This window comes from Stenella coeruleoalba (assembly GCF_951394435.1).
Source record: "Stenella coeruleoalba genome assembly, chromosome: 16".
In the NCBI taxonomy this organism is placed as follows: Eukaryota; Metazoa; Chordata; class Mammalia; order Artiodactyla; family Delphinidae; genus Stenella; species Stenella coeruleoalba.
The window spans coordinates 10950886-10968518 of record NC_137162.1 but is presented as its reverse complement, the minus strand read 5'-3'; the positions used below and the strand labels follow the sequence as shown (position 1 = coordinate 10968518).

Genomic DNA, 17633 nt, shown 5'->3' with positions numbered 1-17633 from the left:
CCCCCAGTTTCCATGGGAAGATGTGATTGGCCTCTCTGAATAACTTTGCAGGTTGGTAGGGAACTGAAACCTGGCACTTGGGATAAGCAGAAACTGTGCCTGGTTCCTGAGTGACAGGGTGGTCATTGTCTAGGGGCCTTATCCACAAGAGCAGAGCAGAGAGGGAAATTAGCAATTAGGCCTTTCGAAGCCCTCCTGGTTTCACCAGATGTCCAGACAGCACATAATATTGGATCTTAATTTTAGGCTCTTACACCACAGTTGTCCCTAGAAAAAAATGAAGGACTATTAGCGTAAGAAGGACAGATTGATGCTGGGTAGAAAGACGAGAGACATCCACTATCCCTGAGTCAAGAGACTTCCAGAAAGTGGTCATTGGCAGCCGGTCATCAAATGCCAGTTCTTTTGGACTGGTTTTCCTTATCCTGACCCAGTCTTGGGAATCTTGTATAAATGCCTCTAAGGTCTTAATGGAGAAGGTTAGGCAAGAAAGTGTGGATGGCACAGGACAAGGCCCTGAGGACACCTGTCCTGCGAAGGTGGGTCATGCCTTCTGGGAAGAGAGCCCTAGTTATAGAAGTTTCGAAATGTCAGCCTTCAGGGACACCCTGGATGGAATACACAGCTCCACCCCAGGCCACTTCACTCCTCTTTCCTCATGTTCAGGGGCCCTCAACCCATCCAAGTGTAGGTTGGGTACATCAGATGCCCAGGTGGACCTGATTCCAAGTCTGACCATGAGAGAAAATCTTTGTTATCCAATTGGAATCATTAATAAAGAAGCTGTTTAATGCCTCTGGGGCACAGGGCTGGAGTTGCTGCTGATCACAGCTTACCAGGGTCCTAGGTGATTTGATCTGATAATTACTAAAGCAGAGGTTCTTGAATTTTTTTTCCTATGAAGCTTTCCGAGAATCAGATAAAAATTACGGACGCTCTTCTCAGAAAAATAAACACATATTCCAAACTTTACAAACAATATGAGGTCTTCATGTTATCCTTGAAATCCCATACATTATGATTAGAGAACTCCATGGCCTTGGGAGCTGTATTTGGAGAAGTTGGTGAGTAGCAAGTCAGGTAACGCAACCTTTATTCCCAGTTCCATCTCTGCAAAGGCTGTACATCTACAGGGTAATAGCTTTTGGAAATCCAGAAGCCTGTGCTGTTGGTCACTGGAAGTGCTGTTTGGGGCCCCTGTGCCAAGATGTGTGCATATCTGTCCACTGCTGCTCTATACACATTATCCCCTTGCAGTAGGGTCTCCTTAAGCTCTTTGAGGAAGAACGAAGGACACAAAGGGTGGAAAGATTTCTTTAGAAATTGGGCTCCAAGATGCAGTCTTAATACGTATATTAACTTGTGAAACTCATCAATGTCACTTGCACCATGATAGAAAAGACACGTGTTGTCTGCTTTAAGCTCAAGTGGCAAATGGACTTTAAGGCAGATGGACGTCACACAAACAGGCATAGCTGCTGGAGGTGGCTCTGCACCCAGCTCTCTCCTGAAATCCTAGTTTGGGCCAAGGAAGTGATGAGCAAAACCAAACCGTGTGATACCATGCTTAGCAGCTTCTCTGAAAGCTTGAGTTTCGCTCATTTATTCATTTGTATGATAAATATCACTATTTACTGAGTACCTACTATGTGCCAAGTATTTTTCTAGGGGACATAGCAGTGAACATGGAAAATATCCTGTCCTATTGGAGATTACCTTCTAGTGAGATCTATGTGGTGGGCATCTTATTGCATGGTGGGTATTTGAAATTTGCCTTCTCCATATCCATTCACCCTTCTTTGGCCATAATAACTGACTTTAGCTCAAGGTTCTACCCGTTTTCCACTCTTGTTCCTCTTGGTTTAAGGGATGGGTTTATGACCCAGAGTTATCGCAAGCATAGTCCCCAAGCATAGTCCCCCACCATCATGGACCCATGACGCAAGCTGGTTTAATCAGAGCAAATCTCAGGACTTTGGCAAGAACTATTGGAAAACAAATACACACACCCATATTTTTTTTCTTTGCTGAACTTGAACCTAGGAGGCTGTAAGATGGAGCTGCCCAGCAAGGAGAGAACAGATCTGAGTATGAAGACAACAGGGAAGTAATATTGAGTGATGTGCAAAAGACAGCCTGAACCCAGCATTCCCCTCTGGTCATCGTCCAGGTCAATTTGAGTTGGGTTTTCTATCAGTTGCTACTAGAGGAATCATAATTGATTCACCCTGCTGGCCTGGAAGATTTGGTGAAGTAGTTTCAGTTACAGGCATGTTCTGAGTTCCTGGTGTGTTTAAGGTTCTCTGAGGACATACATGCCAAACTACAGAGCAGGTGAAGGTGGGCCTTGTCACCCCTTCCTGCCTATCGTCAACCCCTCTGCTCACTCTCCAGTATCCTGCCCCAGGCAGCCTTCCTGCCTTTGCCAGGCACCGGTCCTGTGTTCCATTTCTGCTCTCCCAGCATCCCATCAATCCCCACTTGGATGGTGAGGGCCAGGGGCCTTGGCATGCTGGAAAGGACACGGAGCCTGTTACTGGAAGACTTGTCCTTTAGTTCGGCTCTACAACTGACCATCTAGGTGGTCTGGGTGAGCCACATAACCACAAGCTTTATCTTCTAAAAAAAGTGGTGGAGATAATAATAATAATAATAAAAACTTTTCTTCCACGTGTGATCTTGTGGTGAGGATCAAAGGAGGTAATGCATGGGAGTGTGTGTTGTAAACAGCAAATTGACATATGAAAAAGCAGACCTTTCCGTTTGGGTCTCTGAAAGACAACCATGGCAGTTGTGCTGAGCGCGTCTGACCCCACTGCAGTCAGAATACTTGGACGAACTGAGGAGTTGGCATTGTTTGCTTGGGGGATCCCACAGAGAATTTTCTCCGCATCCCATGACCTAATTTTTTCCTTTGTTTTCCCTCTTTTTAAAAAAAGTTAGGATATAACTTACACACAATTAAATACATAGATTTACAGTTGGATGAATGCTAACAAATGTATGTACCCATGGAACCAGCATCCTAATTAAGCTAGAATACTTCTAATACCTCAGGAAGCTCCCCTGTGCCACTTGCTTGTCGCCACCCAGAGGAAACCACCGTTTCCCTCTCTATCACCATAGCCCAGTTTGCCTGTTCTAGAGGCTCATATAAATAGAATCATATGGTATGTTCTCTTTTATGTCTGGTTTTTTTTGTGTGTGTGTGGTACGCGGGCCTCCCACCGTTGTGGCTTCTCCCGTTGCGGAGCACAGGCTCCGGATGCACAGGCTCAGTGGCCATGGCTCACGGGCCTAGCCGCTCCGCAGCACGTGGGATCTTCCCGGACCGGGGCACGAACCTGTGTCCGTTGCATCGGCAGGCGGACTCTCAACCACTGCGCCACCAGGGAAGCCCCTATGTCTGGTTTCTTTTGCTCAGAATATGTTTTTCAGATTTATTCATGTGTTTGCATGTATCAGTAGCTCATTCCTTTTTATCACTTAGTGGTATTTCATTGTATGAATATGCCACCATTTATCCATTTCCTGTTAATAAACATTTGGCCGGTTCCAATATTTGGTTCTCATGCATAAAGCTGTAATGAACATTGGTACAAGTCCCCTGGTGTGGGCTAGCACAGAGCAGGACCCCGAAGAGATGGGTGGATAAAATGAAAAGATTCGAGGGGACCAATACAAATTGTCAGTTTTTGACAAAGATGTCAAGGTAATTCAACCTGAAAAGATAGTATTCTTAACAAGCAATGCTGAGTAACCGGATATCCTTATGAAAAAAAGAACCTCAGCCCCTACTTTATACCACATGCAAAAATTAATTTGAGACATAACATAGACCTAAATGTGAAAGCTAACATTATAGAGCTTCTAGAAGAAAACATAGGGGAAAATCTTCACAGATGTGGAGCAGGCAAATGAACAACCATGAAAGAGGAAATTGATAAGTTGGACTTCATCAAAATTAAAAATGAGTGCCCTTCGAAAGGTACTGTAAAGAAAATGAAAAGTTAAGGCACAGGTAGGAGATATTTGTAATATGTATGTCTAAGAAAGGATTAGGGTTCAGAATATATTAAAAACTCCTTCTGGGCTTCCCTGGTGGCGCACTGGTTGAGAGTCCGCCTGCCGATGCAGGGGACGCAGGTTCGTGCCCCGGTCTGGGAGGATCCCACATGCCGCGGAGCGGCTGGGCCCGTGAGCCATGGCCGCTGAGCCTGCGCGTCCGGAGCCTGTGCTCCGCAACGGGAGAGGCCACAACAGTGAGAGGCCCGCGTACCGCAAAAACAAAACAAAACAAAACAAAAAAACAAAAAAAAACCTCCTTCAAATCAATAATAAAAACCAAAATCCAATTAAAAAATAGGCAACAAACACACAGAGATACTTCACAAAAGAAGATGAAAGAATGGCCAAAACTCACATGAAAAGATGCTCAACATCATTAGCCATCAGGGAAACACAAATCAACATAACAATCAGATTTCACCCAAGATGCAGCTAGGTGCCATTAAAGAGCACAGGACTGCGAATGAGGGAACTTGGGTCCTGCCCCTGACTCCCTGAGGCAGGTCTTGGCAAGGCCCTGGACCACCCACAAGCGAAGGAGCAGAACTGGCTGTGCACTAAGAACAAAGACTTCTTAATCTTTAATTTTTTTCCCTTGCACTAATATTCCAAGATTCTAATTTGTGACAGAGCATCTGTGGCAATGAGAATCCTATTGATGGCTCCCTTACAAAGATTTCTTTTTGGACAAAGTAAAGGTAGTGTTACTCTGACTTTTCGCATGATGAATTTGAAAATAAGAGACAAAATCCTGCTAAAAAAGAAAGTTTCTAACTTAAAGCTTTCTAAGAACTGAAGTAACGTTTTTCCCTGAAGACTTCATTAATGCGTACATTTTCTCCTTTGATGGCCTAACAACTACTCTGAAGATGTTAAAGGGTTAAATCACTTTCAGTGTGCTTTATCCCTTTCCCGGGAGTAGGAACATTGCCTTTTATTATGTGGAATTTGGCTTAATGCACTTCAGTGTTGGGTCTGCAGTGCTATATCCTCAGAGGTCTTATAAATATTACTACCAGAAGGTGAAAGAACTGAGAATATTTAACTTGGAAAAGAGAAGACCTACTCTCTCTCTTCCTCTCCGTCTCTCCCTCCGTTCTTATCTCTATCTCTCTTCCTTTCCAGTTGTAGAATAATTAAAGAGCCATAACATAGAAGAATAGGCATCGAATATATTCTGTGTGGTCCCCAAAGCACAATTTGGGGCCACGGATGTAGGCTACAGTCAAGTCTGTTTCTACTCAAACGTCAATGGCAATAGGTCTCTCCAGAGATGGAATGAGCAGTGAGTGAGTTCCTCATCCCTTGAGGTGTTCAAGCAGACAGATATTTATTGAAACCCTTGTGGAAGATATTCGTGAACCAAGTTGAACTTGATGACCTCTTCTGAAATTCCTCTCTTGATCCCTGGTGTTTTAGGCACATCAGCAGGTTCATACCAGGCAACCACAGTGGAAAGCCTGGATGTGTGGGTCTCCATAGGGAAGGGTCACCATGCTGGCTGCCTGTTTCCAGGCCACACTCTTAGAGCAGCTAGGTGGGTATCATGGAGATACAAAGTATAACTTTTGGAAATGACATTATAAGAAATGGTTGCAAATTTGTGTTTTCTGAAAGTGGCTTTGGTTTTTAGAAATAGCCAAAAATCTGATCAATATGGGATCATCATACTGGACAATACCATTTGGGAATTTAAAGAAAAAATCCAGCAGCAGAGGCATGACTACGAAGGGATGAGGGTGATTTTCTTGGCATGCCCATCAGCTCAATATGAAATACGAGAGATTTTCCCCAAGTGGCACTTTGAAAATGTGTGCAGCCACAGAGGCACTGAGGGAAGCTGCGCCCATTCGAGTGTCTACGTTCTGAAGTGATTTTGCAAAGATCAATCTCACATTTTACAGTTGTGGTGCTCACTTTATCTTGGTAAGGGATTGGCGTGTTTATTTCTAATGATAGAATGTTTCTGAGACTGCTAGAGCCTCTGACCCATGCTTCCTTCTCTAGAGAACTCATCACGTTCCATGGGAGTCTTCTGAAGACCCAGCAGGGGCTGCCAAGCTGGGCACCTGGCTGGATTGCTTTTTGTAACCTGCTTTTACTTCACTCGCTTGTCCACTCATGCATGTGCTGCTGCAGCACCATGGCGCTTTGAGGGTCTCTACTCTCTGGCACACGTTCACAGCTAGACAGCTGCTGGAGCTGGCCACCCCACACCCATGGGAGTGGCCTCCCGCTTTGTGGGGTTTGGGACACCGAGGATGGCATCTTTAGTCCCTTTCATGGGGACTGCCCTTCAAGAGGGACCTGGCTTAAATAATAAATTCTCTGTGAGAGAGAGAGAGAGATGGACAGACACACCATGGAATATCCTGATGCAGGTTTATGTAATGAACAAGGCTAGAGCTTTCCCTTGACAGCTGGCTTTGGTAAACAAGAAAGGGGATTATTTGAGCAGGTGACAGAGTTGCCAAAAGGCGTGGAGATGGAAGGGACCGGGCAGCTGAAGAGGAGCCTCTGGGTGACATTGAAGCTTTGTTTAAAGGCAGTTCTGTGAGTCTGCATGACAAAGCAGAGGCAGGGCAGCCTTATGGTGGATAACTCCTCTACTGGTTAAAGACTGAGGGGCAGGACAAGAACTCAGGGAAGCACGCTAGTTTTCTGCAGTCTGCACGGTTGTGGCATGGAAGGGGGGTATCCTGGCCTATGTTAGTTTGCTCTACCTCCAACATTTTCCCTTCTCCAAAGCATCAGCCCTGTATTTGTGGGTCCACTTTCTCCCATTCTCAGCTCAGGGGCACTGGGTGAAGGTTCCACTCCCAGCTTAGGGATGAAGCATGTGACCCAGGCCTGAGACAATCAAGCCATCATGATACCCAGACCATGGTGATTGCTTCAGGGCTGGGCAGTGCCAGTGACATTCAGTGACACTTTTGTTGGGACTGCTGGCATCAAGATAGAGGTCTTTCCCGTTAAATTTGATCCTGAGAGCATGGAAAGCTGGATTTCTGGCAATCATCTTGTAACTACCAGGAACCCGAGACTGAAGCCAATACAGTGCAGACAGAGCAGAGGTGGAAAGAATCAAGTCCTGGTGACATTGCTTAGATCCTGAATCCAGCTGTGCCTGAAGCCTGATCTTCCCCTGAACTTTCAAATTCTTCTTCTTCTTTTTTTTTTTTTTAATGAATTTGGGTTGAGCCAGCTGTTCCTTGGCGCCCCAGAAGTTCTGACGGTGTCAGTTCTGTGCAGCTAGCAGGCAAGGGGCGGGAGCAGGCGGAGCAGGACTAATGCATTGATACAAGTTACAGGACGGCGTTTTGTTGCGATTCCCTTTAAGGAAGAGATTTCAACAGAGCTGTCTGAAGAGGGTACAAGCTCCCTCAAGGGTGAATTCTTTATCAGTGGCAGGATTTCCAGTAAGTACAGGATGACCACGCTGTGGGGAGAGCACAGAATCGGTTCAAGCATCAGATGGGGAGTTGAACTGGGCAGCTCTTTAGATCTGTGTTTCAAAGTCACTTCTTCATGACGGCAGCAGTGAGGTCACATGCCCTTTCAAACTCCTTCTCTAGGCATCTCTAATACAAGCAAGAAATGATCAAGAAAATGTTACACAAAGATTCTAATTCTGTGATCTTTTTTTTTTTAAAGAATCAATTTTATTTATTTACTTTTGGTTGCATTGGGTCTTCGTTGCTGCACACGGGCCTTCTCTAGTTGCGTCGAGCAGGGGCTACTCTTCGCTGCAGTGTGCGGACCTCTCATCGTGGTGGCTTCTCTTGTTGCAGAGCACAGGCTCTAGGTGCACGGGCTTCAGTAGTTGTGGCATGCGGGCTCAGTAGTTGTGGCTCGTGGGCTCTAGAGTGCAGGCTTAGCAGCCGTGGCACACGGGCTTAGTTGCTCCACAGCATGTGGGATCCTCCCAGACCAGGGCTCAAACCCGTGTCCCCTGCATTGGCAGGTGGATTCCCAACCACTGTGCCACCAGGGAAGTCCTTAATTCTGTGATCTTGATAACAGTTCCTGGTGGGCAGGACCAACACAATTAGGTCTCCACCATGAATTTAACCTTCAGCTCTGCCACGAGGTCAATCCACTCTGCCCTCCATACCCCTTCCACCTTCTGCCCGCTTCACCTACTTGTGCTTTTGCCCTCACTTGGAATTTCCTTTGCCTTTTAAGAACCAACTCTCCTTGACAAGGCTTTGTGCTCTGGCCCCCCCAGACCAAAGGAATGACTCCAACCCTGATCTCTGAGTGATCCAGTTTTCTGAAGCACTCCTTTGGGACTGTGATTGGTACTGCTTTGCATAGCTCCTTAATGTTTCTTCATGGTTCCTTGTCTGCCTATCTGCTCAGTTGATGCTTATAGGTAAGTGATGTGTTAATATCGTGGGCTCTTGTTAGTAATCTGGAATCTGGCCACCTGACAGTCTCGGATCTGGGTCATTAGAGTTCACTGAGTTACTATGGGCTCTCCTACACCACAACCCAGCCCAGTTGTGTCCAGGGTAGTTGTAGGGCCCAAGGTACAGAGGAGACAGACCCACACCTCCTTCCTCCAAGTCCTTCCTACTCTATCCACATCTGACACCCCACGTGACTGATTTATATAGTCCATTCATTCATTCATTCACCGAATACTTACCAAGCACAGTGTGCCAGGCATTGTGTATACAGTGACAAGCTAACTAGATACAGTTCCTGCCTCTGGGGCTCCCAGGATGGAGTCCCTTCCACACAGAGCCAGGATTGTTCCTCATCTGTCTGCCTCTCTTTCCTAGATCCTGAGATGTCTTGGATCCATCATATGTCCCTTTGGAGGTAGGGTCTCTTTGCCCTTTGCTGATGCCTAAGGCCTCCTCCTCAGGTCTTCTTTCTTCCTACTCTCCCTCTTGTCCGAGGCCGAGCTATGGGTCCTCGTTCCCAGGAACTACATTCGAATCCATTTTCCCAGCTCACAAAACCCAGAAGAGATCTGGGCTACCCAGAGACAACCTAATGGTTATGGTTAATATGAGTTTTGCATCTTGAATGTCCATTTGGTTTAAATTAATAAAGACAAGTGCAAATTCTGAGAAATATACACAGTCCTGACAGGTGATGGGAAAGCAAAGCCTAACCCTCGCTGGGCTCTGGCTTGAGGTCCCGACCCTCAGGTCACCAGTGAGGATCTGGCCTTTGACTCAGAACCCTGAGGATGAGGCTTCTGGTCCTCCCTGCAGCCCCTGCTGCCTCGGGTGCTGATGACAGTGCTGTGTCAGCGATGAGCGACACTGACGGCTGGGGTAGGACACATTTCACAGCGCGGTCCAAAGCTGCTGGGGGCTGCGCGGGAGGGGTCCCCTGGCCTGGCGCTGGTGGCATGGCGAGGAGTCAGGCTCGCCTTTGCTCAGTCTGTGCCAGGACCCTGGAGTGTGGCTGGCTCTTCCGGAGGGCAAAGCAATGCCTGCGAGTAATCTCGGGGGAACTTCCTAGAAAAAAAGAAATGATTCCAGGTTAGAAAGATGTAGGAAGGGCAGAAAACGGATGGGAGGCAGCGCTGGCTGGCACGAACAGTGAGTACCAGGGCTGTCTGGAGCCGGAGGGAATTCCCAAAGCGCTCTCCTACTACCTGCCCACGTGCGAGCGTGTGCCAGGGAGCGAGAGACCCGAGAGCGAGAGTCAGAGGCCGAGCGAGGAGACGGGCCGCAGGCAGAGCCCAGGGAGCGCGCTGCCCGGGCGCCGAGCCCAGGGGCCGCCCACTGGCGGGGAGCGCGCAGGGGAGGCGGCGGCGGCGGCCGGGCTTCCCCGGGCTTCCCCTCGCCTGGCCGCGAGCGCACGGCGAGGGCTCAGGACGCGGAGGCGGTGCCCGGCGCAGGGAGCGGGAAGTCCCCGAGGCGTCCTCCGCTCGGGCCCGGGAGCGTCGGGAGCGGCCAGCGCGGTGTCCCTGAGCCCCGGAGCCTCAGGCAGGAGGTTTGGGCTTAGCCCTCCCCGCCGCCCGCCCCCCTCCCCCCGCCCCCGCCCGCGGCCTGGAGCGCGCCTCCCTCGCCGCCCGGGGTCTGGAGAGCCGGCGCCGGCCGAGCTGCGGGGGAGCCGCGGATAGCACCAGCAGCAGCCGCCGCGGGAGCTGCTCCGGCCGCACCATGCGAGAACTGGCCATCGAGATCGGGGTCCGAGCCCTGCTTTTCGGGGTCTTCGTGTAAGTAGTGGCGCGCCGCGGGCGGGGGCGCCCGGACTCGGGGATCCACGGACCGAGCGTCTCGGTGCCCCAAGTTTGTTTGCGTCCTGCCGGGGCCAGGATTCGAGAGTCCCTCTCCGCGCTAGGGATGTGTCCTAGGGGACCAAGAGAGACCCTCCCGGTCTCCCTCCTGGGACTCTGGGCGTGAAGGGACCCGCGTGCGCGAGGCTGAGACCTGTTCCCGTCACCCGCGTCGCGCCGGGGAGCGGCTCCGGCTGCCGCTCGGGTCCCCTCGCCTGCGCCTTTCACCGGCTCCGCACCACCTGCCGGGGGATTCTGGCTGCTTCCCAGGACGCAGACGCGATCCTCGTTGGCGTCCTCGGGAAGTTTCTCCTTGTGTGTGATCTTCCGAGCCCGACGTTTGCAGCCTCCGCTCCTAGCCGCATCGCTCATTGCCCGCCGCGTGCGCGTCCCTGGCTTTGGCGCCGCGGGTCCGGGTGAGCGTTTTCCCTGGAGGCGTTTGCGGTAGTTCTCCCGCTGGAAAACTGTTGCTGCGGAGGCTCGGAAGTCCGGGGCCGCAGCCCCGGGGTGCGGGCTTCATACGCCCGGAGGTCTGTGCCGAGTCCGTATCCGCTTAGGGCAGCAGCGGAACGCCCGGTGGGGCCCCGAGCAGTGGGTGCCCGGAAAGAGCGGTCTCGGAGGGGGCGCTGGCGCAGGTTCTCTCAGAGACGTCTGAGCCCCAGTGCGCCACGGGGACCCGCCGCCCGCCTCCCGGCCCCTGTCATGTCGCTGCCTTTCAGATCCAAGCCCAGAACACCAGCTCAGACCCACTTCACAGCCTCCTGTCATCTCCTGTCACCTAGGCACCCACATCTACACTTGTCCCTCCATTAGGAGGTCAGATTCTCTGTCCTCCCGTGCCCATGGCTGTTTTCAGACACATTTTGCATATTTAAGTTGCATGAACTTTCTGGATTTGACTTCTTTTTAAAGCCCACTGAGCTATTCCAAACAGGAGGCCCCTCTCTGGATTTCTGCCCCGGATACGGAGTCATTGGTGGCAGGTGGGAGGCTGTGAGATGACTTCTGTTCCGTGCAGCCCAGGGTATACACATACAAAGAAATGCCCTTTCTTGCATGTTCTTTACGAGGGGCGAAATTCATCTAGAGTGTTTATTCACACCGCCAGAACAAGCCGTGAGCTCCCTCAGGTGCAGAAAAGACCCCTCTCCTAGCTTCTGACTAAACACTAGTGTTACTCAGTGGGAAGAAGGAAGGAGAACTTCGGGTGTGTCCTGATGCACTTGGGAAAACAGAAAACACTTTTCCCTCCTCTTAATCTATTTTTCTACCTTTGGAATATACATTAAAACTAGTACTTGCCTTGTGGTCAGTTGGGGACAATTTCCAACTGGCAGATAGGCTAAGCCCCGTTAAATTACTGTGTGATAGAAATGATAAAATAGTGTTCAGTGCGCGGTAGAATTTACCATTTGTTGGAATGTTTGTGTGAGTAACACTGAAATAAAGTGCGCAGGCTCTTTTGATTGCCGCTGGGAATTGTCAGATAAAAAAAGGGTCCAATAATATGTAAATATTTATATTATTTTCAGATATCCCTTCAAACGTCCCCCCAGACATTCTCGAGATGTTTACAAATATATAATGAATGGTCTATGCAGTGGATTTGGGAATTTTTGATAATTGTTATTTTATGTGCTTCTTGCTTCCTCTAAGGATGTTCTGTAAAAACCAGGCAGTTTATATTCTTTTCTCCAAACTTCCCCTTTGTATGAATTACTTACTGGGGGATCTGCTATCACCCAAAGGGATACTCTTGGGCGCTGATGGCATTTTTGGATGATCCCCTGGTTTCATATCAAATTGGAAATATTAACAGTGAGTCCAACTGTGGCTCTTTTACCTGCAAAGACCAGCTTTGGTATCTGTGCAAGACTCCCTGGGAACCTGGGAAGCTCAGATGCTGTTATCATCAGGCAGATAATGACTTCCGGAAGAACCGGTTTGGAGCACACAGATACAGATGACCCTTTGTTTTCTCAGATAAGCTTCTGGCGAGATGACAGAGGCTGACTTTCGGGGGGAGTTTTATTCTTCCTTTTGCCGGCGCTGGTCTGATGGCAAGCTTCAGTGGCTTGAACTCCCCCCTGCTTATGAAGGTGGTGGTCTCAGTAGCAGGGCTTCACTCCAGTAGGCTTAGAAAGTCCCTCTGGGCAAGCCGAATCCAGTTGCTCTGCTGTGGGGTCCAACTTAGTTGATACTATCTGGTTCTGCTTGGTATAGCTACTTTATTTCTCAGGATAAGAGAGTAATCTTTGGGGGGGGATACCTTACGTCTTTGCAAACTTGTGCCTCTGGGGGAACATCATCTGTGGATGCACTTGTTCTCTGATCGGATTTGCTCTGCATAAGAGTAGACTCCCTCCACCCAGTGCCCACGTGCTCCCAGAGATTTGAGGTTAGTGCTAATGCAGTGCGTTTTTGGATCCATAGGTAGTAGGGATATCTGCTTTCCCTTGTTCTCTTAAGGAACTGGTTCTCTGTCTGTAGATGAGGCTTAGTGCTGAGGTTTGATGATTCAGGATTCCAAGAGGAGGCTTTCCATGGGACACTCTCCATAGAGCACCCGAGAAGTACTTGGTCCTGGCTGAGAAGCTCAAACCACTGAGAAGAAAATTAGTAACGAGTAACGAAAATTAGGGCCGGCACATAAAGTTTAACCTAAAAGGAAATAAATTGGTTTGAGGAATCAATGTTTAAGATAAATCAAATTATGAGGTGTAGCTTTGAGGCTGACTTTAGTGCTGGGAGGCTTGTGGGCCTAGAGGTCCAGTGCTGGCTTTAGCAGGTGCAGAAACACTCAGAGAACCCCTGCTGGCGTCCTGGGTGGCAGCAGGACGGAAGGAGCCCGTGGGAGCGCCTTCTCTCTGCCTTTCCCGCAGTCCCTAAGTAAGAGCAAAGGGGCCTCTAGGCAGGACCTGGGGTCTTCAATCTCTCCCTCTGTGCCTCCGTCCCTCCCTCCTTCTCTCTCCCTCCCTGTGGCTCCTGGAGGCTCCCTGTCTGGCATGTCCTTCCAGGGGCTGGGGGTCTGCTTAGGATGCCAGGCTGCTCAGGAAACAGTGTTTGCCTCACCTCAGATCCACCCAGCATCCTTCTTTGAGCTCTTCCTATGCAGGAGGCGTGTGCAGGTGCCGGGGATGGTTGGAGGCTGAAGGTCGAGCGCCTCCAAGGAGCTCGAAGTCTGGCAGAGCAAGCACACCAGGCACCACTGTTTGTTATCCCCCTGCCTCCCCATCCAGTCGGCAGATGCATGTTTGGCCTCTTCTAGGTGCCTGCAGTTGTAGTCATTTTCTTTCTCTATCATTAGTAAACTTCAGTATGTGTAATTCCAAACAGGCACAAGGAAACTTGGCACTTTAGCCGGTTCAGGTGACTTGCTCCAGGGCCTTGGCTGTCAGGAGGATTTTTGGAATATCGGCAGTAGCTAGCAGATCTTTCTTCATTACCCCTAAGAGTCCAGTCTAAGACTCTAGGTGGGGGATGGTTATGGTAGGTGGAGCAGAGTGCTCAGTTTTACTTGGAGGAATTAATTAGTCCTAGGAGGAATGACAAGGAGAGACAGTTGCCAGGGAAGGTTGCTTAGAGCTGACCTCTCTCACCTGAGTCTTGAGCAGTGCATCGTAGGTGCAGAGCGCCTGGGCCCAAAGACATTCCTGCAGATAGAGTGTCCTGGAGCAGAAGCCTGGAGGCACATTTTGGGTGGGATCAGGTCACCACGTGTGGCCTCAGCACAACATGTGGGTGGTAAGAGGGGCAGGAAGTGATCCTGGGACAAGAACGTGGATGGTCTCAGTGCCCTGTCAGGAAGCGTGGACGTTCCCTTATAGGCACTCACAGGGGAGCCCTGGGAAGTTTGAAACAAAAAAGCACCGTGATCAGATACATGCCCAGTGGGGGGAAACGGCAGTTCCCTTGGGCACCTAGGCCCTGTTTCCTTCTGGGAGTGACCGTGCACAGCTGTGCCGCCGCCGCTGGGCCCCTCTGTGCTCTCCGGGAGCCCACGGTTTATTCCGCCTTCTGTGCAGGTTACATGTCTGGAGTCTGCATGTCTGTCTTCTTTGCTTTCCGTATTCTCCCACCTGGGCCTTGGGTGGTCGGCACCTCGGGAGAGCTCCCCAGAGGGCACTCAGCTTCCGATGATTGTGTTTATAGACCTCTGAGTGTTTTGCATCTATCCAGAGCAAGGCTTCCTGAAGTGCAGTCTGCTGACCACCTGCACCTGGATTACCTGGGGCTCAGTTCAGACTTACCTGGATCAACCTATGGAGTGGAGCCCCGGGAATCTGCATTTTCAACAGGTGAGCCTTCTCTCCACCACATTGGGGAACTGCTGTGCAGTCTACAGTAGCTTGAGACCCTCTTGTGGTCAAGTGTTGCCTCTATTTCTTTTCTCCTTTCTGGCTACACGGAAGACTAACGTTCCCAAACCCCTGCCTTTAGGTGGGACCGTAGGGAACATGGGAAGAGTGACAGGTGTCACCTCCCGGTTGAGGCAACATCATTCCCGTTTGGTGGCCTGTCATTGTCCTTCTGTGTTGACGGCGAGCATGGAGCTCTGTGTTGAGATGGCAGAGCTGCCAGATGCCAACAGCAGGACAGCTGCTATTGGAGGTGAGCTCTGTGGAACGGAAGGAAACTTTTTGCATTTGGGGACTGATTAGCTCCAGTAGCAAACGTCTATTCTGTTGTATCTAACTAATACACCTGTAATAATTTTGCTCCCTCTCTAGAGAGAGTTGTTTGAGGCAAAGTGTAAACGTTAGACCTTGGGCTTTGGAGCTGGAAGGTCTGGGTTTGGATTTTGGTTCTGCCACTAACTAGCAAGTTTCCTAAAATCTCTGAACCTCAGTTTTTTTCATGGGGGAAGTGGGAATATTTCCTACTTCATTGGGTTTTATTAAATAAGGTGCTGTGAGTGCCTGCAGTACATATACCAACAATTAGGTGTCTTCTTCCCACTCTTGTGAATTCCTGTTACTTATATGTAGTGTCTAAGGACGGCAGTGTAGTGTAGTGGTCACAGTCATGGCCTCTGGCACTGGGTTACTGGGGCTTTAATCCTGGTTTTGCCACTTAGCTGTGTGAGCCTTTTAGCAAAGTAGTTATCCTGCTTCAGTCTGTGCTTCTCCGTCTGTTCGACGGGAGTATTAACTGCATCCATGGGTGTAAGCCTTGCGAGTATTAAACGAGAGAGTCTCAACAATGGTAATGTGATTATTATTATCCTTTTACTAAGATGAAACCATAATATACACTAAAGAGAAATGCCATAGGTAGCTAATGATACTCTTATTACAAATGATTTACTGCGGGATTTCTATAAAATAATAGACTCTTTTCAATACATTTCAGATGATTCCTTTTAGCCCCCCAAAGTAAGGTATGTAACTTCCCATGAGTTCATTCAGTGAGCTGTACCCCCATTTCTCAGCGTGGGCTGCTGTCTGTCTGATGGAAGGTGGCAGCGGGTATCTCAGCCCTGTAGCTTCTCAATGGTGACAAATTGCTGGCCTTTTACAGCAGTGATTCTAGGACATTGAAATCAGAAGTGTTATCAGCCTAACAGCATTTGATAATGTGTAAGGAAAATGCTGTGTTCCCATCATTTACTTCTGAGTCTGTGTTCATGTCATTTACTTCTCAGTCTGTGTTCACCATACAGAGTTCTGCTAGAAGCCTGGTGCAGACAGTTCTTCCATCAGACACCCCCTCCACCCCCAGCTGGTGCATGCTGGACCAAGTATGCCCAGCACTTCTCCCCCGCCCGGGAAGGCGTCTGCTTTGTTATCTGATACATGGAACATCCTTCTGTTTGAAATATTATTTGCCACTGTAAAATGAGTCGGCTGTACCCGGAATTCTGAGGATTGTTGATGTTTTTCCACAGGGAGATAAATGCTTATAACACCATAAAGGGAGATCATTAGTTTCATAGCTTTTGGATAAAGTTATCTCAATTAGTTATAAAGATTATGCCTTTTATGACCCACACAAGGCTTGGAAAAGCTCTGTACCTCTATTTTTCTGTGATTGTGTTTTTAAATATGAAAATCATCTTACTAATATTGCTTCTTTAAAACGTATAATCTTAGTGTTCTGTGAATGAATTAGCAACACTGGTTCACAGTGAGGAAGTGAATTCGTACAGGACTTGGAGATGCCCGGGATGGGTGAGCAGGAAGCCGGGAGGGGCTGGGTCTGTGGAGCCCGGGGACGGCTTCATCACAGTCTTTTAATGTGTGACTGTGAAAAATTGTCCCGCCAAGGTGAGGCACAAATTGTTACTATGTCTTCAGCAAAAACAAAGGAGCAAGAAACAGGGTCAGAAGCTGCAGTAGCATCTAGGTTGGTTTTCAGAGAGGGTGCAGTCTGCTGATCAATGCTAGATATTTCTTTTCCTTTTCCAGAGGGTTTTTAAAATGTGTTTTTATTGAAATATTAGTTTGAAACATATAAAATTGCTGATATTTGACTGTTTTGACCTACAGAAATGGGAATTTCATTTTAGTCCAACCTAAAAATAATATACACAAAGAAAAGTGTATGATTCATAATTGTACAGCTGCCCAGAATACCTTCCACCCTCTGAGCCCCCTTCTGCCACGCTGAGGGTCTCCATCACTCTGACTTCTAACAGCATTTTTGAACTCCGTGTAGGTGGCATCATGCAGTGTGTACTTTCTTCTGTGGCTTTTTTGGGTTTTGTTCCCGGCTTCTTTTGAGACTCATCCATGTCGTGCATAGCTGCAGTTTGTTACTTTTCTTTGCCGTAGAGCATGTCATTGCATGACGGTACCTCTTCGTTTACTCAGTTTATGGATATCATTTATGGATATTTGGCTTATTTGTGGGTTTGGCTATTAAGCATAATGCTGCTTTTGTTTTTAATGAACATATTTGTAATTCCTGTGGCGTATGTCCTGAGGAGTGGAAATGCTAGGTTACTCATCTGAGGTTTTTAAAGAGGATTTGGTCCTTTTTGTCTGTCTCAGATTCTGAAAGAGAGCTGCAGTCTGTATGCTGCTTTAGTCTCCATTCGTTGGTCAGTTACTTTGTGTAAAGTATGTGGTAGCCCTGGTGAATGACATGAGGATGCCTAGAACCGGGTCCCTACTCTGCAGCAGGGTGGGCAGCATGGCACCAAAGTCAGCTCATGGGCTTTGGAGTTAAATCCTGACTGCTGATGATAAAGATGTGCCTCGGCTTCCTCATCCGTAAAGCGGGGACAAGATATCTGCCCAGGAGGCTTAAAGATGAAGGTATGTAACATGTGACACATGGTAGTTGTTTAAGCCAATCTCCTTTGCTTCCTCCGTCTCTC

The 17633-nt window shown here is 48.7% G+C and overlaps 1 protein-coding gene across 12 annotated transcripts in view; it reads left to right on the top strand.

The window, feature by feature from the left end:
• Positions 1-17633, top strand: part of PLPP4 (phospholipid phosphatase 4) — a 491600-nt gene that overhangs the window by 274449 nt on the left and 199518 nt on the right. For 3 of the 12 annotated variants that reach the window (XM_079900490.1, XM_079900489.1, XM_079900484.1), the window contains exon 1: positions 9464-10252. The exons of the other annotated variants lie outside the window; for them this stretch is intronic. In XM_079900490.1, coding sequence (XP_079756616.1) covers positions 10197-10252 — 56 coding nt within the window. In that variant the 5' untranslated portion in view covers positions 9464-10196. Of the gene's footprint in view, positions 1-9463; positions 10253-17633 lie in introns of those variants that run through there. 12 annotated transcript variants of the gene reach the window in all.